This window comes from Nicotiana sylvestris, chromosome 4, assembly GCF_000393655.2.
Source record: "Nicotiana sylvestris chromosome 4, ASM39365v2, whole genome shotgun sequence".
Lineage (NCBI taxonomy): Eukaryota > Viridiplantae > Streptophyta > Magnoliopsida > Solanales > Solanaceae > Nicotiana > Nicotiana sylvestris.
Window position 1 is genome coordinate 36,054,068 of NC_091060.1, and position 19,572 is coordinate 36,073,639.

The following is a 19,572-nucleotide window of genomic DNA, read 5'->3' on the forward strand; positions in this document are numbered from 1 at the left end:
TATTTTTGCCTTAATCTTGTGCAGATCATCAGAGGCTTTCTCTTTATGAACCATCTTGCTTTTTTCGTCAACATGTTCATCTTCAATACTATCAAATAACTTTTCAGGTGAAACACCAGCCTCTTTTGGACTGGCATCCCTTGCAACTAAATCATCTTTTTTATCGATCGAATGAATTTTTGAAAGATCAATTTGAATATTATTTGACTTTCCTTTGCATTCAATATAATCTCTATTACAAAAAATTGCATGTACATTCTCTTCTTTTGTCCTCTGTTTCTGAACTTTGCCCTTCTTAATTTATTTCCGCCGGATTTGATGTGTCTTCTTTTTCTTTTGGTTGATCATCCTTTTCTCGTGATGCCTCCTCTAATGTCTCATCTTTTTGTTGATTCAGTGATCTCTCATATGTCACCAATTCACCTTCTAAATCATCAAGTTCGAGAGTACTAAGATCTTTGGTAGCCTCAAGAATAACTTTCTTGTTGCTAAACTTTAAACTTAAAGACTGCAATACTTTTTCAACAATTTTAACTTCTTCCAATACTTATTCATTGATCCTTAGACCATTGACTATTTCTTCAATTCTCGTAAAAAATTCTTTGACAGACTCTGTTGGTCCCATATGAGCCAACTCAAATTGACTCCTAAACTCTTGCAGTTTCTCCTTCTTTATGTCAGCAACTTTTCGATATGACTTCACCAAGATTGTCCAAGCCTTCTTTGACGACTTTGCATACAAATATTTTTTAGATATATACAAATCGACTTTGATGGCAAGATAGTAGCGTGCCTTATAATCTAAATGTATTTTCTTCTCCAATTGCATAGCTGCATCACCCGTCAACGTTGTGCCTTCTAGAGGTTCCTCAAATCCTTCATCAATGATGTACCATAATCCAATATCCTTAAAAAAAATCTTCATCTGTTGATACCAAGTTTCAAAATTACTTTTGCCCTCAAACACAAAAACAGGACAATTAGGTAATAGAGTATCCATTTTTTTTGGATCTCCTACCGGCTCTGACAGGATCTCACGCAGGCTCTGATACCAATTTGAAGGATTGAAATACCCTGAAGAACAATTTAGGCACAAGCAAGAAATTTAGCAAAAGCTATATAGAAAAAATTTATTAAACTAGGGAGAGAACTTGGTAGGAGGCTTTTTTCACAACTCATAAACTCTTGAATCTCTCTACAGCGTAGCTACCTCTCCACAATGGAAAATATGTAGTAGCATCTCTATTTATAATACTACAAAACCAAAAGCCTATTCCAATATAAAATTGGTAAATAAATCCTAATAAGACACGAATTAAATAAACTACCAAATATCAAATCCTAGACAACTTAGGAATACTAATTAATCTTGGTTTATATTCCAAGATTAACATAAAAAGTGACTAAATTTCAATTACTTTTGAAATTATGCCTATTTTTCAATTACCAGTTATAAATATGGCTATTTCTGATTTTTTACATCAACAATTTCTTTTTAACCATATCTCTATTGTTTGCCTTAAAAAAATAAAAATTGAAGAAGAAATTAGTATATACGCAGACAGAATAGAACGATTATCGGAAATTAAAGGGAAATTAAATATCACAATTCACAAGTATACGCTCCAGCGGGAGATCTTCGTAATCAAGACATGACAAAAGTACCGATAACGATAAGAGTTGTGGTGGAGTGATAAGTACTCATAATCAGAACTCAGAAGTTTTGGGTTTGAGCCCTTAACTTTAAATTATCATTATTAGGGAACACTTTATTCGTTTAATGTAGAATTTTCTGATGCGAATTCAAATTTAATCGAGCTATGATATAAATACTGGCACGAGAAATAAAAAAGACCGTAGAAAAGTAGTAAAACGAAGAGGTCCAATTAGATGGTTGGAGATCTCTTTTGACCTTATCATCACTAGAACTGTTCAATTGTGTGCGTAACTACTCAAAAATCTTTTATCTTTATATGTGATGCAAATTCAAAATCATCCAAATGATATGATGCAATTCATTTTAGAGTATTTGAATCAAGAAAGAAAATTTTAGAAAGATCCAAATTACCAGACGTAGCCAAGACACTCGAGACACTATCATCATCCATATCTTTTTACACAAACTTCATCACCGATTTTGTCCCCTTTTTTCTGCAAGATCAAGAAATGTAAACTCCTCTTTCCATACACAGAATACACAATTTTCTAATCATTTAAAAAAATTAAACAAAGGAGAATGTATTAATCATTACATACTACTCCACTAGCTACTGCAAGGTTTAAACTTAATTTTACATTATAAATTTCTAAGTTATTCATTTCCATCAAAGTTTTGATGAATAAAGTTACTCAGTATTTGTGCTAATAAAAAGTAATAAAGTATCGCATAAAATAGTGAACGTGCAACAATATCAACATATCTAATATAATTTTACAAGTAGAGTCTAAGGAAGATTATGAGAATACAGTCTTACCCTTACTTTATGCGGATAAAAAAGTTATTTTTGATAGACTCTCGCCTCGAAGTGAGCATCTATAATTACAATAGTATAGAAGAAGACACACAAAAATGAAGAAACAGTAACAACAAGAAGATAAAATAGTGTGCGTGAGACATCACAAAATAAATTTACATAGAAAAAGCTAAGTTAATGGAGAAACAAAGTAACAAACAAGGAAAGCAGTGGAACAATAGAGATCATGATCAAGGTTCTTGATTCTTGAATTGAGACAGATGAAGAGTACTGATCTCCATAATTAGGACGATTTTTGTAACGATATGGCCACCAAGGCAAGATAGGATCAGGAGGTGGAGGTACTACACCATTTACAAAGTTAGGTGGTGAGTTATAATATGGGAAATTAGAACCACCTGCTGCTGGATTGTTATTATAAATTGATGGAGGTGGAAAATAATTATAACCTTGTGAATATGGAGGAGTTAGAGCTACCGGAGAGTTGTTTCCTGTACCGGTCGGCGGCGGATAACATGGATAAGGGCACTCTTGGCCGGAGGTTCTTGCCGTGAAGTTGAGAACTAGTGGGAAGAATAGTAGGAGGGAGAGTAGTTTCGGGAGTTTAGAAGCCATGTTGTGAGTAGAAAGAAGAAAAGAACGGAAATTAAGAAGGAAAAAAGGGTAGTGAAGAAAAGAAGAGAGGGTTAGTTGGTTTTGGTTTTTTCTTTTTTTTTAATAGGTTGTTGGGGGGAGGGGGGGGGGTTGTGGGTGTTTGTGAAGGTTCAAAAAGAGGCAAGGGAAGAAAAGTTATGCAATAAACATAAAAGCAACACAACATTTTTAAGGTTAATTAGTACATTGAGACGATTTTGAGTTTATAAATTACAATCGGATTGGCTTTTTCTTATAGAACACTCCAAATAACTATGTTAAAAAGGCAAGAACAGGTAAATCGGATAGCTGGATTATGAAAATTGTTGCTGCCTAAAGATATCTTACAAGTCAGGTAATTACAGTATTAGTTGGTAGACAGAATCGCAATTTTGAAAATTAGAGGTATTTAAATGCTTATGACCACAAGTAGATATTTAAATTACGTATTGGGGAATTACGAAGAGTTTAAGGACCCGTGTGTCTATACTCTATAGATTACTTTTTTCTTTTTTAATTTCTTTTTCAAAAACGTGTTTGTCTATGAAATTTTGCAAGTTTTTGAAAAAAATTCGAAATGAGTTTTTCAAAATCACTTTTTAAAATTTTCAATTTTTTTATTTTCCCACTCACAAAAATACAATTTTTTTTCAAATGAAATGCATATCCAAACATAATTTCAAATTCTAAATATCATTTTTCAACTTAACTCCAAATACTATTCTTTCCTAAAATTATAATTTTTATGTCCAAACGCCTACTAAATATTTGAACCTTCCTGGCCCCATAGCTGAGACGGTCAACCACCCGTTGTGACTAGGAGTGGCAAACGGGCAGGTCGGATCGGGTCAGATATGGTTCGGGTCGAAAACGGGTATTGAAAAAATAAATAAATTATCCGACCCGACCCATATATAATACAGATAAAAAATGGGTTAATCGGTGGATAATATGGATAACAATATCATCCATGACTTCTTGCATATGATCACTTTTGGGAGAATTCTTAGTCTCCCTAACTTGAGTAAACCCCAATTTGAGGCTTTACAAATGTTAAAGTTACACTCATTGGTTATCCATTGGTTACCCATTGGTTATCTATTTTCTAAATGGATAATATGGTTCTTATCTATATTTGACCCGTTTTTAAAAAGTTCATTGTCCAACCCATTTTTTAGTGAAAAATATGAGTGATTAACTATTTTCTTTTAACCATTTTGCCGCCCCTGTGACTTTGAAAAGTATCAAAGGTTCACACATCACCCAATAATTAAATTGTCCCTCGTATAAAAAAATGTCAAAGAAGGTTCAATAATATATACGGTAAATCACGTGTGCCTTATTTTATTTCTTGAAAAAAAAAAGAGGAAGAAGAGAACAACATCGAGCCAAAGAATAGTTGAATACTTATATATCATATAGTCTGCTAATATTCTTTAACTAATTTGAAAAGTTTTGAAGGTGTGTAATATCTAAATGTTAGGAATTCTGTCTTAACCTTTTGCCACAATATTTTTAAGAATCTCTCAGTTCCTGAAGCTCTTAACTATACCTATATCTGCCTTATCGCAAAATTTCACAACGCAAATAACCTCAATAACTTTCGTCCCATAAAGCTTTGTAACACTATTTACAAGGTTATTACAAAAATTATTGGGAATAGAATCAAGCCCTACCTTGACAAACTGATTGGCCCTTGCCAAACTAACTTCGCCCTACCTTGACAAACTGATTGCCCTTGCCAAACTAACTTCCTCAAAGGTAGAAGAACTAGTGATAACGCCATTATTATTCAAGAGATAATTAACCATTTTCAAAAAATTAAAGGTCGCCAAGGGAAGGTCCTTCTCAAAATTGACCTGGAAAAGACTTTCGATAGACTTGAATGGTCCTTCATTTACCGCACCTTACTCTTCTTTAAATTCCCCCGCGTATCACTAAGCTTATTATGAGCTGCATTACTACATCTAGAATTGCTATCCTGGTTAATTGGTGCAAAACAGATTTTTTCCAACCATTAAGAGGTATACGACAAGGCGACCCAATGTCACCATACCTTTTTATTCTTTGTATGGAATTACTGTCCAAATACTTTAACGATCAGGTTAACATTGGACTCTAGGATCCAATCAAGCTCAACCCTACTGGCCCAACTATCTCACATCTATTCTATGTGGATGACTTAACTCTTTCGGCCAATGCCAACTTAAAGTCAATCCACACAATAAAGCGAAGCCTGTATTTTTTTTCTCAAATTTCTGGTAAAAAAATCAACAATACCAAATCAAAAATTATCTTCTCTCGAAACTGTGACACTCAAGCTAAAACTCATCTCGCCAATATTCTTAACATTGGAATCAGTGATAATTTTGATAAATACTTGGGATTCCCTATTCTCACACGTAAGCTGAAGGCCTCTGATTTACCCTACATCATTGACAACATGAACTCTAAGCTTGCCAGTTGGAAAATAAAATTTCTTTCAATCGCAGGGAGAACAACCCTTGCTAGATCAACTTTCAGTGCTATCCCAAACCATGCAATGCAATACCTCCTACTCCCCTCTTCCACACTTAAGCAAATTGATAAAATACAAAGAGATTTTATCTAGGGCACTATCACTCTGAAAAAGAAAATTCACTACATTAAATGATCCACCTTCACTCAACCAAAGCATGCTGCGGGCCTGGGAATTAAAAAAGCAACTGAAAAAAACATAGTCTCGCTTTCCAGCGTCTCTTAGAGACTCTTCACCAATCCTAGTTCTATATGGGCTCAAACTCTAATTAGCAAATACAGCCATAAGAGAAATCCCACATCCCTCTCTTTCATTTGGAATAACATTCTAACAAGTTCGAAAATCTGCAATCAGGATCTTGAATGGATAATTAGTTCAGAAAACATTAATTGCTGGTTCTCCGCATGGATACCTGGTCTCCCTTCCTTAAATAATATTATTCAAGGGCACTGAACTAATCTGGTCAAACCCTCAAAGTCAAGGATCTTTGGATTTCTAACAATTGGGACTTCTCCAAAATATCCTTTATTCTGCCTACGGATATAAGGAATAAAAAAAATTTCATTAACTATGCCACCATTAACAACACTAGAGACATCCCTACTTGGGTCCATACCTCAAACGGTATCTTTTCCACGAGCTCTACCTATAAACTCCTCTCCGCACCAACATCTACTACCTACAAATTCCATTGGATTTGGAAGCTAAACACTCTACATAAGATAAAATACCTTCTTTGGAAATGCTCTGATAATCGGCTTCCAACAAAAAATTATTTCCATCAAATTGGTCTTAACATTGACATTACTTGCTCTATATGCAAAGGGGCAGAGGAGACAATTACTCACGTTTTCTACGAATGCCCTATAGCCATGAAATTTTGGAACGATGCACACCTAAATTTTCTTCCCCTAAATCAAAATTCTGAGCATTGGCTCACTAAATTAAAAGACACTAACATAGCGTCGGATCATTTAGGCATCTCATGGGAAGAATTCTTTCCATTCACTATTTTGCACCTTTGGCTCAATAGGAATAACAACTCTTTTAACAATCATGCAGTCAACTATCGCTAGATATGGTTATCATGTGCTGCAAAGAATTCAAATATTGCGAAAAGTCCCCCAGCTACACCCGTCCAACTACAACTATTTCAATAAAATGGCTCCCGCCCAAAACAATTTCCTTAAACTCAACATCGATGGTGCTTTCAAGGGTAAATATTAGAAAGGGGGAATCAGCGGAATCTTTAGAAATAATCATGGGGACTGGATTTTGGGGGTTTTGCACCTCAGCCGTTGCCTACACCCCTGCTTATATGGAGCTTCTATCTCTCAAGACTGGGCTACAATTAGCCTGTGAAAGAAACCTTTTAAATTTAGAAATTGAAACTGATGGTACGGATATCATTCGCCTGCTTGATGGAGATACTTGTTCAATATATTCTAACTTGATTACGGAGTGTAGGTCATTACTGAAGAAACTGGAGAATCCACCGATCCAGCATAACTTCAGGGAGGGAAATAAAGTTGCTCACTTTTTGGCCACCCAGGGATCTAAGCAAGCAAACAATAGCCCTCTGTCTCTTTTGGAACAACCGCCGAATGCCTTTTTGAAAATAGTCCATGACGACAAGATTGGCTCTACTAAATCTAGGCTTGTATCTAGTATTGTATTTACTAACTTAGTTGAACTTGGGAACTCTTTTGTACCTTGCAATCTAAATGTAAACATCACGGTGGTGGCATCTACTGATGAGCCCAATGGGATTCTTGCTTTATGTAATAGAATTAGTTAATGAATAAAATTTTTGCATTTCTACCAAAAATATGTTATGATCCGGAGGTCGTATGTTACACCCTATGTTTTCGTACGTAAAAGTATGCCATAAGCAAATTAGTGAAAGCTCAGAAATGAGATATTACATTCCGCATTTTTCGTACGTTAAAGTTTCATCATAAGTTAATTGACGTAAGTTTGGAAATGAGATTTCCTTAAGGTTATAAGCATTTTATGCTATTTCAAACAAGTAATGAGTAAATTCGTGAAGGTGAGAAGGTAAGCAAATCGAAGAAAAAGAATTTCGTCGAAGTATGGTATTTTGGGATAAAATACGACCCGAGCTAAAATACCCGGTATTTATTGACTAGTACCATATAAGATACCTCATGGCCATGGTAGTAAGGTGTATAAAATGTATTAAAAGTGAGTATCATTTTATGTAATTTGAGATAATTCTTAAGTATGTGGGTAATTGATTAATTATTAACTAGTGGAGAATTACCAAGTTAATAAAAAAATGGTAATTACCTAATATATTTTGGATAAGTCTTGAAGATTTACGTGGAAGCAACACATCTTATATGTGATGACTCATAGTTCACTTGAAAAAGGTGGCATTATCATTTTGGGTGGAGAAGTGTTATCAAAGATCTACAAAAAGTGTACGGTCATTTTCATTCTTGAAAATAAGCATCTCATTCTTTTTTAGTAATATGGTTCATGAATTTTAATGTAAGATGCTAAGATTTGCAAAGTGATCAAAACTTCAAAGCGTAAGATTTTGCAATTCTAAAGGTGTGCGGTGCAATCTTTCTCAAGAATATCAATACGGATTTTTTCCTACTCCGATCTTGCCATTACATGTTGTAGCAATCAACGGGTGTTAAAGGAATTGTCAAGAGAATTGGTTTAGGTATGTTAAGGCTATCCCTTCTTTCTTTTTGGCATGATCCATGCGATACAAACAAAACGCGCAAATGCACAACTTACATAAATGACTCTATTCATAGAAATATTAGAGAATCCTATGTTCTTGATTTCCCATGTATCTCATTATTCTATCATCTGTTCAGAGGTCTCAAAAAATACGTAAGTTGATAAAGTTTGCTTCATGATATTAATCAAAGTCATAATGGTCTTATGACATTCCGAAAGATTTTATTGACGTACTTCTCATGCATTACATTCATTTATACATGTACATTGACCCATGACCAGATGGCGCCACCTGATCAGCTGGTTTACATTGATGATTTTGCCCATAGTGGTCGGGATGATATGATGGGATGCCCTCAGAGGCCTGATGATGTTATGAAGCATGTACCTATGCACGACATAACACTCATACGCATATTCATGACACTATAAGTATTTCATGATTTACAGAATTATACAGACTTACAGGTTGAGTCATTTACTCTATATTTCTTCTATGTCTGTTAAGTACTTATTTATATGCCTTACATACTCGATACATTATTCGTACTTACGTACCATTTTGCCTGGGGATGCTGTATTTCATGCCCACAGGTCCCGATAGACAGGTTGAGAGACCTCCAAGTAGGCTATCAGTTCAGCGGAAGATGTTGGTGAGCTCCATTTGCCTCAGAGTTGCTTATTTGGTTAGTATGATTTAGACGTGTATTGTTTGATATGGCGGAACTCTGTCCCGACCTTTATGAAAATTATGTATTCTTAGAGGCTTGTAGACAGATGTCATATATGTAAAAGATTGTATGGCCTTGTCAGCCTATGTTTAGTACATGATTGGTTATTTGGATCTTATAGGCCCGTACTTCATATGTATAAGCTTGTATTCCCTTATGCTTTACTCCAGTTCATTTATCTATGATAGAATGATATGAAAGATTCGTTACATTGGTACTCAGCTGATTAAGGTACTGGGTGCCCGTCGCGGCCCATCAGTTTGGGTTGTGACAAAAGTTGTATCAGAGCAGTTCTGTCTTAGGGAATCTACAAGCCGTGTCTAGTAGAGTCTTGTTTATGGGTGTGTTGTGCACCACACTTATAAGTAGGAGGCTACAGGGCATTTAGGACTGTCACTCTTTTTTCTTACTCTAGATCGTGTGGTAGAGCTCACTTATAAGAACTCAAATTTCAAAATTCTATTTTATTCGTAATAAGACAATACATTCGGAAAGACGGTTGGAAAGAGAGATAGTTGTGGAAGAGCTGAGTCATAGGAATTCAATTTTTTTATGATGCCTACGATAAGTAAATTTGAGGTATTCAGCAGATCATGTGTGTACTAAGACATGTAAGTTTCTTGATAAGGATATCTAAGGCAAGAATGTCTATCCACTCTTACAGTAAAAAGGAATAAGAGAATCGAAAGGTAGACACAAGTTTCAGCAAGTAAAAGAAGCAAGGTGAAGAAGGGTACGAGGTACCCAGTTAATGAAGATAAACAGTATTTACAATTCAAGTAGAGAAATATAAGCATTTCAAGATAGCTTCAATTGTAATAGAGGTATGTACAATTAGTCACACCCATCTCAATTATGCTCCATGGGAGCTAACAGAAGTAGTATAAGAGAAGGACGGATATCAGGATCTGGCTGGGGCTAGAGTATCCCAAAATGATGAATGGATTGTTTGCGTTAGTTGATATTTCCGAAGGATATTACAAAGGTGCTAATAGATCTCCTTGTGAGACACCTAGATGGTGCACTCTAAAATAGTACAGCTGGATATGAGTACTAAAAGGATAGGCACTAGAAGCCTTGAAGGAATAAATGTTACCTTAGTGTGGGTCCCGTCCCTAGTAGGGAAAGAATACTAGACAACTCGAAGGGCTAGTAGATGAAGCAAGGGGAACTAAAATTAAAAGAATGCCTTGTTCGAGTTTTTAGAATAAAGTGATAGACATAAATGTTAGCGGGAAATAAGAGGAGAGTAAATGAAGCATTATGAGTAAGATATGATACGTGGATGACAATAGTAGACCAAAAAGATGACAGTATTAAAGATTCCATACTCAAGAAGGAAAACACGAGAGGTGACAGGCCTTGAGACAACAAAAGAGTATAGGCCATATAGTCATACCCTTATTTCAAGAAATAAGTTCGAGACTCTAACACAACTACCAGAAGGAAATGTTAGACCTCAGAATGATAAAAATCAGTATGGGCTGGTAAATAGGATAAACTAAATATGAATTAGAAACTAAGTGATTGATAATAGTCAACATCATAAGAATTTCAGATTTTGCTCCGGCAATAATAAAATGGACGACAAAAGAAGATTCATGAAAAATTCAGAGAATAGCCATTCAGGAAGACGCTTCCCTAAAGCAAGCAATGTGAGCAAAGTTCAGCTTAAGGGATTGTATGTGCCAGTTATACTAAGTGTCACCCTGGTCAGTAAGGAATTTTGCTATCCTTGGTATGGGAGGATTACCGCAAGGCGAGTAAGGGTCATCGATGATGTGAAAGGATGCCAAAGATGAAGAGGTAAAACTTCTATGGGTATGTCATCGTAGCTACAATTCTTAGTACTCCCCAAAAGGGGGGAATATATTATGATGTGGCGTTAAGCTAGAATTAAGTGGTTCTAGTAATTATGGAATGGTAAAGGAAGAATACGAAAAAAAATGAGAAAGGGATGAAATTGCATTTATTCAAATCCTACAGATATGCTAAGATTCCAGAATATTATGCAAACACGACGTCAAGGAGAGGAAGTAAAGGTTCCGACCCGAAATGTTATTGATAGATAAAGAGATGGTGCGAGCGGTAAGTTAATCCAAAGGAAATAACCTAAGAAAGGTTACGCAGAAAATTGATATGAGAATAGGCCAACGAGTAGTTGGTAATTGATTAAGGAAGAGCCTAGTTATGGCCAAATAGACAAGTCAGTAGATCGTGCAAGATAAACATAGTAAAACCCAATATAGTGAATTCAGCCTCGCAGTAACGTCATTGTAATACATAAAAAGTATTCAGATAAGAGTGGGGTCGTTCAAGGTACCGTATGAGTATTCTGGGAATGAAAGATAGTGCCACTGGGAAGACAGTCAAAATATCAGTTCAGAAGCAACCCTACAAGCACAAAGGCGTGGAGGTAAGTAACTATGGATAATTGTAGGCGAGGAAGGACATCAAAATTTTTATTGGGTATACGATGTACTCAGCTCGCATCTTTACAAGAGTCAGAGGGTCCTCCCTAAGTACTACAGTAAAAGACTAGCTGAGGAGATGGGGAAGAAGGCTTCAATCTAAGCACAGTAACCTAAAGAGGAAATGGTCTTGTAACAACAGCTTCACAACAACATTGTACGTCTTCTATAAGAAAGAGGAACCTACCGCGGCTAATGAACGGGAAGTAAAGTCAAAATTAATATTAGAGATCATATGAGTTGCACGAAAATTCCGGCATGCGTGGGAACTAAGATAAGCTAAGTATGCTTGCAACAAGGAGGCAGAAGACTAGGAAAAGTAATAGCTTATGTTTAAAGAAAGTTGAGAAGGAATGAAAGGAACTATTCGATCAATGATCCAGAGTTGGTTACGTTATAAGTGCACTTGTGATTCCGGAATATACATATGTTGACAATCATACAGCCGTAGAAGACTCCAATATAAGTTAAAAGGAAGAATTGAGTCTAGGTTATAGACAAAGAATTGAATTGGTAGAAGATTATATCTTGGATATTCTATAGCGTTCATGCAGGACTAAAGTAATAGCTAATACCGTGAGCCGCAGATAGGAAGATAGCTTAAGCCTACACGAAGGTTGATCAAAGGGAATAGGAAACTAAAGAGTTACATCAACTAAGTAAATCAAGAGTCTCATTATTGAACCTAGAAAATTATAGAAATTGTGGTCGAGAACATTGCAGGTCCAACCTTAATATCAGAGGTACAAGAGAGATAGTATAACAACCATAGTCTATAACAGCTCTTCGATAAAGCCAGTTAGAAAAGTAACAGCCTCATAAGAAGTCAGTATGAAGCTCCCATCGATTGTAGTATTATAATAAAGCTCCAAGTTGTGGATGTGAATCATACCTATGTGGAAGAGAGGTTATGAAAGAGATACAAGATGTGATGCGAGATTTTAAGGTAAGTAAGGTAAAGGTGAACAACGTACGATCTACTCAAATGCAGAAGGCTACAATAGTCCATACTTCAGATAGAGGCTAGAAGTACAGGTATTCAGTATCAAGGAACGATAACAGTATCGTCAATAGTATATTTTCCAGCCTGTGGTTTCTAGGTACCGAGAGATCTAGCCAAGAGAGTAAAGAAGAGATAGGGACGATGAGATGTCTCGCTTGATGTTCCAGAATAATACAAGAAAATCTATGGTAAAGCAAGATTGCGAGCATTATAAATGAATATATGTAGGTCGCAAGCTAAAGTATTGTCACGACCCAAGCCGAAGGGCCGCGATGGGCACCCGGTGCTTTACTCAACCGAGTACCAACGTAATATATCTTTCTTATCATATTATCATGAGTAAATGAGCCAGAAAACCCGTCATGAGATAACAAGAATAAAACATAAGGGAATACTCAACATATGAAGACCCAATATGATATACAAACTTATATATGTGACATACGGGCCTATAAGGCCGACATGACCATTAGTAAACTCGAAACATAGGCCGACAAGGCCATACAAGTATGCATACACCTGACATCTGTCTACAAGCCTCTAAGAGTACATAAAATCATAAAGGTCGGGACAGGGCCCCGCCATATCAATCAATACATATCCAAAGCATACTGACCAAATAGGCAACTCCGGAGCAAGTGGAGTGCACCAACACCTTCGCTGAGCTGATAGCCTACTAGGAGGACTGTCAACCTATCAATCGGGACCTGCGGGCATGAAATGCAGCGTCCCCAGGCAAAAGGGACGTCAGTACGAATAAAGTACCGAGTATGTTAGGCAGGAAAGCATAAACAAGAACAGTAATGTAAAGAGAGAGATAGAGGAGATACAACCTGTAACATCAGAGTGCCTCTGGGGGTTACTGATATGAAATGCATAATACATATATATACATAAACTTTTTAAAACATTCGCCTCTGTGGGCATCATCATCATCATATCGTACCCGGCCTCAAAGAGGACTCGGTAAAAGCGTACCCGACCATCATAAGGTTCGGTAGAATCGTACCCGGCCACGTGGAGCTCGGTAAACCCAACTGATCAGTGGTTGCACAATAGGTGCCGTACCCGGCCGACTATAGCGCGGCTCGGTAGAGTAAAATAGATACTATATATAATGCATGCTAGACTCATGGAATCATCTTCTAAACCTTTTGGAGTGACTTAAGAACATTATGGACATCCCTACCATCAATATGAACCTTAGTAGGATTTAAGGATCATACACACTTGTTTAGAATAATTTTATAAGGAAAGAACAACATGGACAACCTTAGTTGCTAGGAGTAGAGTCATTATGAAATAGCGTATCGTTTATGTTCATTTCATTTTAGACCATGCCAAAAGAAAGAAGAAAGTGCCTTAACATACCTTAAACCCGTTGAGTCCTTAATCCCTTCCAAGCAACTCTTCAAACAAGTCAACTCAATCTATCATAGTATAAGGAGATTCAAAATCAGTGCTGAGCAAAGGCTAAGTCTATAACTTAAGCTAGTAGCTCGTTTACGTAAATTTGGGCAGCATCTCCATTGTAACAAGGGCCTCCTCCAATACCATATACCAACAACAATGACCAGAGCAATCCATCAATACATAATTATCAATATCAAGACACCATATAACCACAACAAGTCACAACTACATTACGACGAGCGGCAAACTCCGATTGGAATCCGTATACCCCTTATCAATCCTTATAGACTTCTTACTTCAACATAAAAGTATCATTAACTTGATAATGAAGTCATTAATCAATGATTCCAGCCTTATACCATATATTTATAACAACGAAAATAATCCACAACTTCAACTATCCCCAACTAGCAACTTTATTCACTAGTTCAGGTCTAGCCCATCCATTTAACTTAATCAATATCAAGATAACCTTAGGCACAAGCAAGAACACAATATACATACCTCCTACAGTAACTTCAAGTCAAAATCCAAGTTATATTCATTTTACAACAACCCTTAATAGCAATACAACACCATAGAAGTGACTTAAGCTAGTCCAAGTATTATCTTATAGTTTATCATCCTAACAACTTAACCAACATACAAGCAAGCTTAAGCACAATTAGTAGGTTGTTATACTCACCTTAGACAGCAGCAACAACTTGGAATTTCATCCAAATACAGCCCACAACAATCCTCAATGACAACACAACCTCAAAGAGGTGTTGTTCTTCACTAGAACTAAGTTTTGATGTTGAAATATGGTGTAATCACTTCAAACCCTTGTGGTATATGTTTAGGAGGGTTAGGAGAGGTTTGGAGACGAATTTTAGTTGAAAAATGAGAAAAAATAGGCGTCCAAATCGTTTATAAATTGAAGTAGGTCAACCACCGCCTAAGTGGGTCCCATTGGGAGCTGCTTGCGCTGTCTCGCGAAAATGCAAATATCTCTCTACTCCGATGTCGTATTGACAAACGGTTTAATGAGTTAGAAACTAGACTCGTAGAACTTCAATTTGGTAGGTAGAACACCCCATGATTACAAGTATATTTGGAGAAATGCTCAGATACATTTGACCTAAATTTCAGAAAATTTATGAATGTAACTTGTGATGACCTTTGCCAACTCTTGTTCCACAACTTGCTTGCCTTCAAAATGTAGAAAATGAATATCATACGACTAAAATAAATCATAGAATAACCTACTTATAATGTTAAGAACCATAGTCTCACCCCAAAGTACATGTTATAACATTCGAAACTTGTCGACTTTCGACAAAACTTATTTTCTTTAATTGGTTTAGCTTCTAAGATTTCCAACCCTCTTGGTACTCTTTATTCATGATCTTAAATATTTGTAATCTCCAAGGTAACATGATTAACTTACTTTATTTTCTTCCAAATAGAATCTCATTTCCGAGCTTACATCAATGACTTACGACGTACTCTCACATATGAAAACTTGGGGTGTAACATCATTCCCCCTTTGGAACATTCGTCCTCGAATGTTGATTGATGCGCTTATCAGTTTCATAAACTATGGCTCTTACGAATACTTTAATGCTCATATTTCCATCTAAGCAACTGTTTTGTGAATAAATCCAAACGCTTGGGCATTCCCCCTTTTAGGCCTCTTTGTCACACCATGACATGTGGTTGGAATTCTTCCAACATCGTAACATTTGATACCTTATGTCATGCAGTATGTACGACTGTGTCCTTGTATGAGCGCCTAAGGACTCGTATTCTCTTTTTCCTCCATCTTTTATCCAATCTCTAAGCCTCACTTTATGAACATATACAGAATTATGACAAGCTGTCTCTCTAGGCATCTATAGGTGTACTGATGTCTTTCGCTTGGTACTTTATCGAACTTAAGACTATTTCTATCTCTTGTTTTATAGCCTTGTATATCTATCCTTATGGATTTACTACATCTAGGTAGGTTATACTATACCATAAAACTTACTTCGGTTTATTATTACTGAGGTTTGCTACCCAACTCCAGGTTACTCTCTCGCTGCTTATCCTATATGTATAAATCTAAGTCCTTTAGTGCTTCCTCATTATTATTCATCTAAGAATAACAAACAAATCTCATCTCGAACTTTGGAACTTATACCCATCTATTGTTTATTCACCTTAATGTTGATCTATAATCTATCACTGATAACTTGCAACCTCTTACGTAATACACTATTACTAGGGCTCACATCTTATCGAGGAACATATGAAGTGATTTTCTTGATCCACCTAGGGATAATACTATACTTCAATAACCGTATTTCATTGTATCCCAACGCGATTCATCTTATGGGGGTATTCTAATCCCGTGCAATTAATGAAATCCCTTTCTCGTTAAATCATTACTCAATCAAGGGCCTAAGCATCATCCTCTTATCTATCACAATTAGACCCTTATTCTACTGGCAGGGCAGCATTCCATCTCTTCTAAATGCACCTAGTCTCAGACTCCTCTATGTTTATTCAGACTGTACCGAGCTTTTTATTACATATGGAAATCATCAACTCCCTTGTTTTGATGGGTTTAATCCTGAGGACATACATATTCTCGTCACCTTCTCACTCACCCTTTCATATCCTTACTCCTATCTACCTAAAACCTTGTTGCTCTACAATACTTTACCTTAGGACCTACACCGATCTATTTATACTACTCCCAATCTTCCTTTAACTTGCTAGCACCATAAATTTCCTTTTGTGCCTTCTCAGTTGTCCTTAAATGTAAGCAATTACTTTTGCTGGTCATTCTATCACTTGTTGCATGAATACTTGGCTTGTCTTTTTGCCCACTAATACTATAATTTCCTGTACCTCATATGATCTCAAACATCACCTTTGATGGCTTTTTTTTTTACCATTCATTAGCCATGATAGGTGCCACTTTCTTATGGAGTGTATAAAATATTGTAGTGAGACTGTTGTTACAGGATAATTTACTCTTTAGCTCACTATACGTATGTGGAAACCTTCTTCCTTATTTCCTCAGCTAGTCTTTTATTGTAGTACTTAGGGAGACCTTCTGGCTCTTGTAAAGTTGCGAGCTTGATATATCGTACACCCGAAGTTAATTTTCGTTATTCTTACTCGCCCATAATAATCCTTAGTTACATAAATTTATGCCTTTGTGCTCGTAGGGTTACTTCTAAGCTCAAATTTTCATTGTCTCCTTAGTGGCACTCTCTCTTATTTTTATAAACCTTAAAAATGGTAACTTTAATTGCCTCAACTCCTATCTGAAATTTTTTCAAATGATTGCGATCTCATATCTGCGAGACTGAATTCACTATGTTGTGGTTCACTACATTTATCTTGCATGATCTATTGATTTATTTGTGACCTCTTGTCTAGCCATAACTGGGCTCTTCCTGAATCAACTACTAATTACTCATTGGTCCATTCTCATATATATATATATATATATATATATATATATATATATATATATATATATATATATATATTCTGCATAATCCCTCTTGGGATATATCCTTTGTCCTAACTTATCTCTCGCCACTAGCTCCTGATGTATCAAGTGTCCATTCACACTTATTTATCAATAACATCCTGGCCGGAAACTTTTACTGCCTCTCCCGGTGCTGTGCTTGTATAATGTTCTGGAGTCGCAACATATCTCCAGGAACTGAATAAATGCAACATCATCCCTTTCTCCTTTTTACCACATTCTTCCTTTACCATCCCATAGTTAACTAAACCGCTTAGCTCCGACTTAATACCATATCACACCATATTCCCCCTTCAGGGGAGTACTAAGATTTAGTACTACGACGATCTACCTATAGTTGTTTTACCTCTTCATCTTTGGCGTCTTTTCACATTATCAATGAACCTTAATCACTTTATGGTAACCTTCTGTACCAGGGATAACTAAATTTCTTACGCACGAAGGTGACACCTACGGTAACTGGCACACTTAGTCCCTTAAGATTAACTCTGCTCAGAGTTCTTGCTTTAGGTAAGCGACTTCCTAGATAACCTTTAAAGGTTATTCGTCTGTTGTCTATTCTATTATTGTTGGAGCATGATCTTTGAAATTCTCACGATGTCGACCATTATCAAATCCTCCGGTCCCTAAATCATGTTCGATTTTATCTTGTTCACCAGCCCATACTGATTTTTATTACTCTGGGGTCTAACCTTTCCTCCTGGTAATCACGTTGAAGTCACCAACTCATTTCTCGAAATAAGAATATGACTTTATGGCTTATACTCTTTTATTGCCTTAAGGCTTGTCACCTCTTGTATTTTCCTTCACTTGACTATAGACTCTGTCATCGTGTCATATTTTGATTTACTGTTATCACCCCTATATCACATCTTACTCATGATGCTTTATTTATTTTCTTCTTATTCTTCGGATAATATTTCTTTTGTCTATCACTTTATTCTGAAAACTTCAACAAAAAGTTCTTTCCCTATAAGCTCCCCTAGCTTCATCTCACTGGCACTTGGGAATGCCTAACATTCTTTTTTTACTCGGGGCTAGAGTCATACTAAGGTAAATATTTGTCCCTTCTAGGATCCCACTGCCTATCTTCTGAAATTTTTGAATATTCCAGTATTCGTATCTGATTGTACTACTCTAGAGTTCACCATCTGGGTGTCTTAGAAGGAGATCTATTACCACATTTGCACCATCTTTCGGAAACGTTAGTTAATGATAACAACCTATCCACAATTTTTGGGTTACTCTAACTCCAACTGGATCCTGATATCCCATCTTTCTCTTAAATAATATCTGTTAGCTCCCATAGAACATAACTGAGATGGGTGTGGCCAATTGTACTTACCTCTGTCATTGATGAAGGTACCAAAATGCTTATATTTCTCTGCCTGATTTGAAAATATTGATAATCTTCATTATCTGGGTGCCTCGTACCCCTCTTCACCTTACTTCTTTTACTTGTTAAAACTTGTATCTAGCTTCTGAATTCCTCATAGATTTTCACCATATTCGTGAATAGATATCCGTGCCTTAAGGCTCCTTATTAAGAAGCATACACATCTTAGTACACACATGATCTGTTGAAGACCTCATATTTACTCATCATAAGCATGATGTGAAATCGAGTTCCTCTGACTCAACTCTTCCACATCCACATGCAATCTCTTACCAACTGTCTTTGTGGATGTAGGTATCGTTGTATTACGACTAAAGTCGAATTTAGGAGTTTGAATTCTTACAACTGAGCTCTACTGCACGATCTAGAGTAAGAAGAAAGAGTGACAAACCTAAATGCCCTGTAGCCTCCTGCTAATAAGTGTGGTGCACAACACACTCATAAACAAGACTCTACTAGACACGACTTGTAGACTCCCTAGGACAGAACTGCTCTGATACCACTTCTGTCACGACCCAAACCGAAGGGCCGCGACGGGCACTCGGTGCTTTACTCAACCGAGTACCAACGTAACATATCTTTCTTATCATATTATCATGAGTAAATGAGCCAGAAAACCCATCATGAGATAACAAGAATAAAACATAAGGGAATACTCAACATATGAAGACCCAATATGATATACA

The 19,572-nt window shown here is 36.4% G+C and overlaps 2 protein-coding genes across 3 annotated transcripts; both read right to left on the bottom strand.

Moving 5' to 3' along the window:
• Positions 1 to 217: 217 nt before the first annotated feature.
• On the bottom strand, positions 218 to 3,176 carry LOC104228010 (uncharacterized). Of its 2 annotated transcripts, XM_009780393.2 has the most exons (4): positions 2,475 to 3,175; positions 2,069 to 2,151; positions 1,019 to 1,074; positions 218 to 925 (listed from the first exon to the last, which is right to left on the bottom strand). In XM_009780393.2, exons 2-4 carry the CDS (start codon positions 2,106 to 2,108, stop codon positions 548 to 550), a joined length of 474 nt encoding a protein of 157 aa, XP_009778695.1. In that variant the 5' UTR covers positions 2,109 to 2,151; positions 2,475 to 3,175; the 3' UTR covers positions 218 to 547. The 2 variants fall into 2 exon arrangements, with proteins under 2 accessions (XP_009778695.1, XP_009778694.1); XM_009780392.2 differs by having other exon boundaries at positions 218 to 1,074; positions 2,475 to 3,176.
• On the bottom strand, positions 2,649 to 3,089 carry LOC104228011 (uncharacterized). Its single transcript, XM_009780394.1, has one exon. It carries the CDS (start codon positions 3,087 to 3,089, stop codon positions 2,649 to 2,651), a length of 441 nt encoding a protein of 146 aa, XP_009778696.1.
• Positions 3,177 to 19,572: the final 16,396 nt, after the last annotated feature.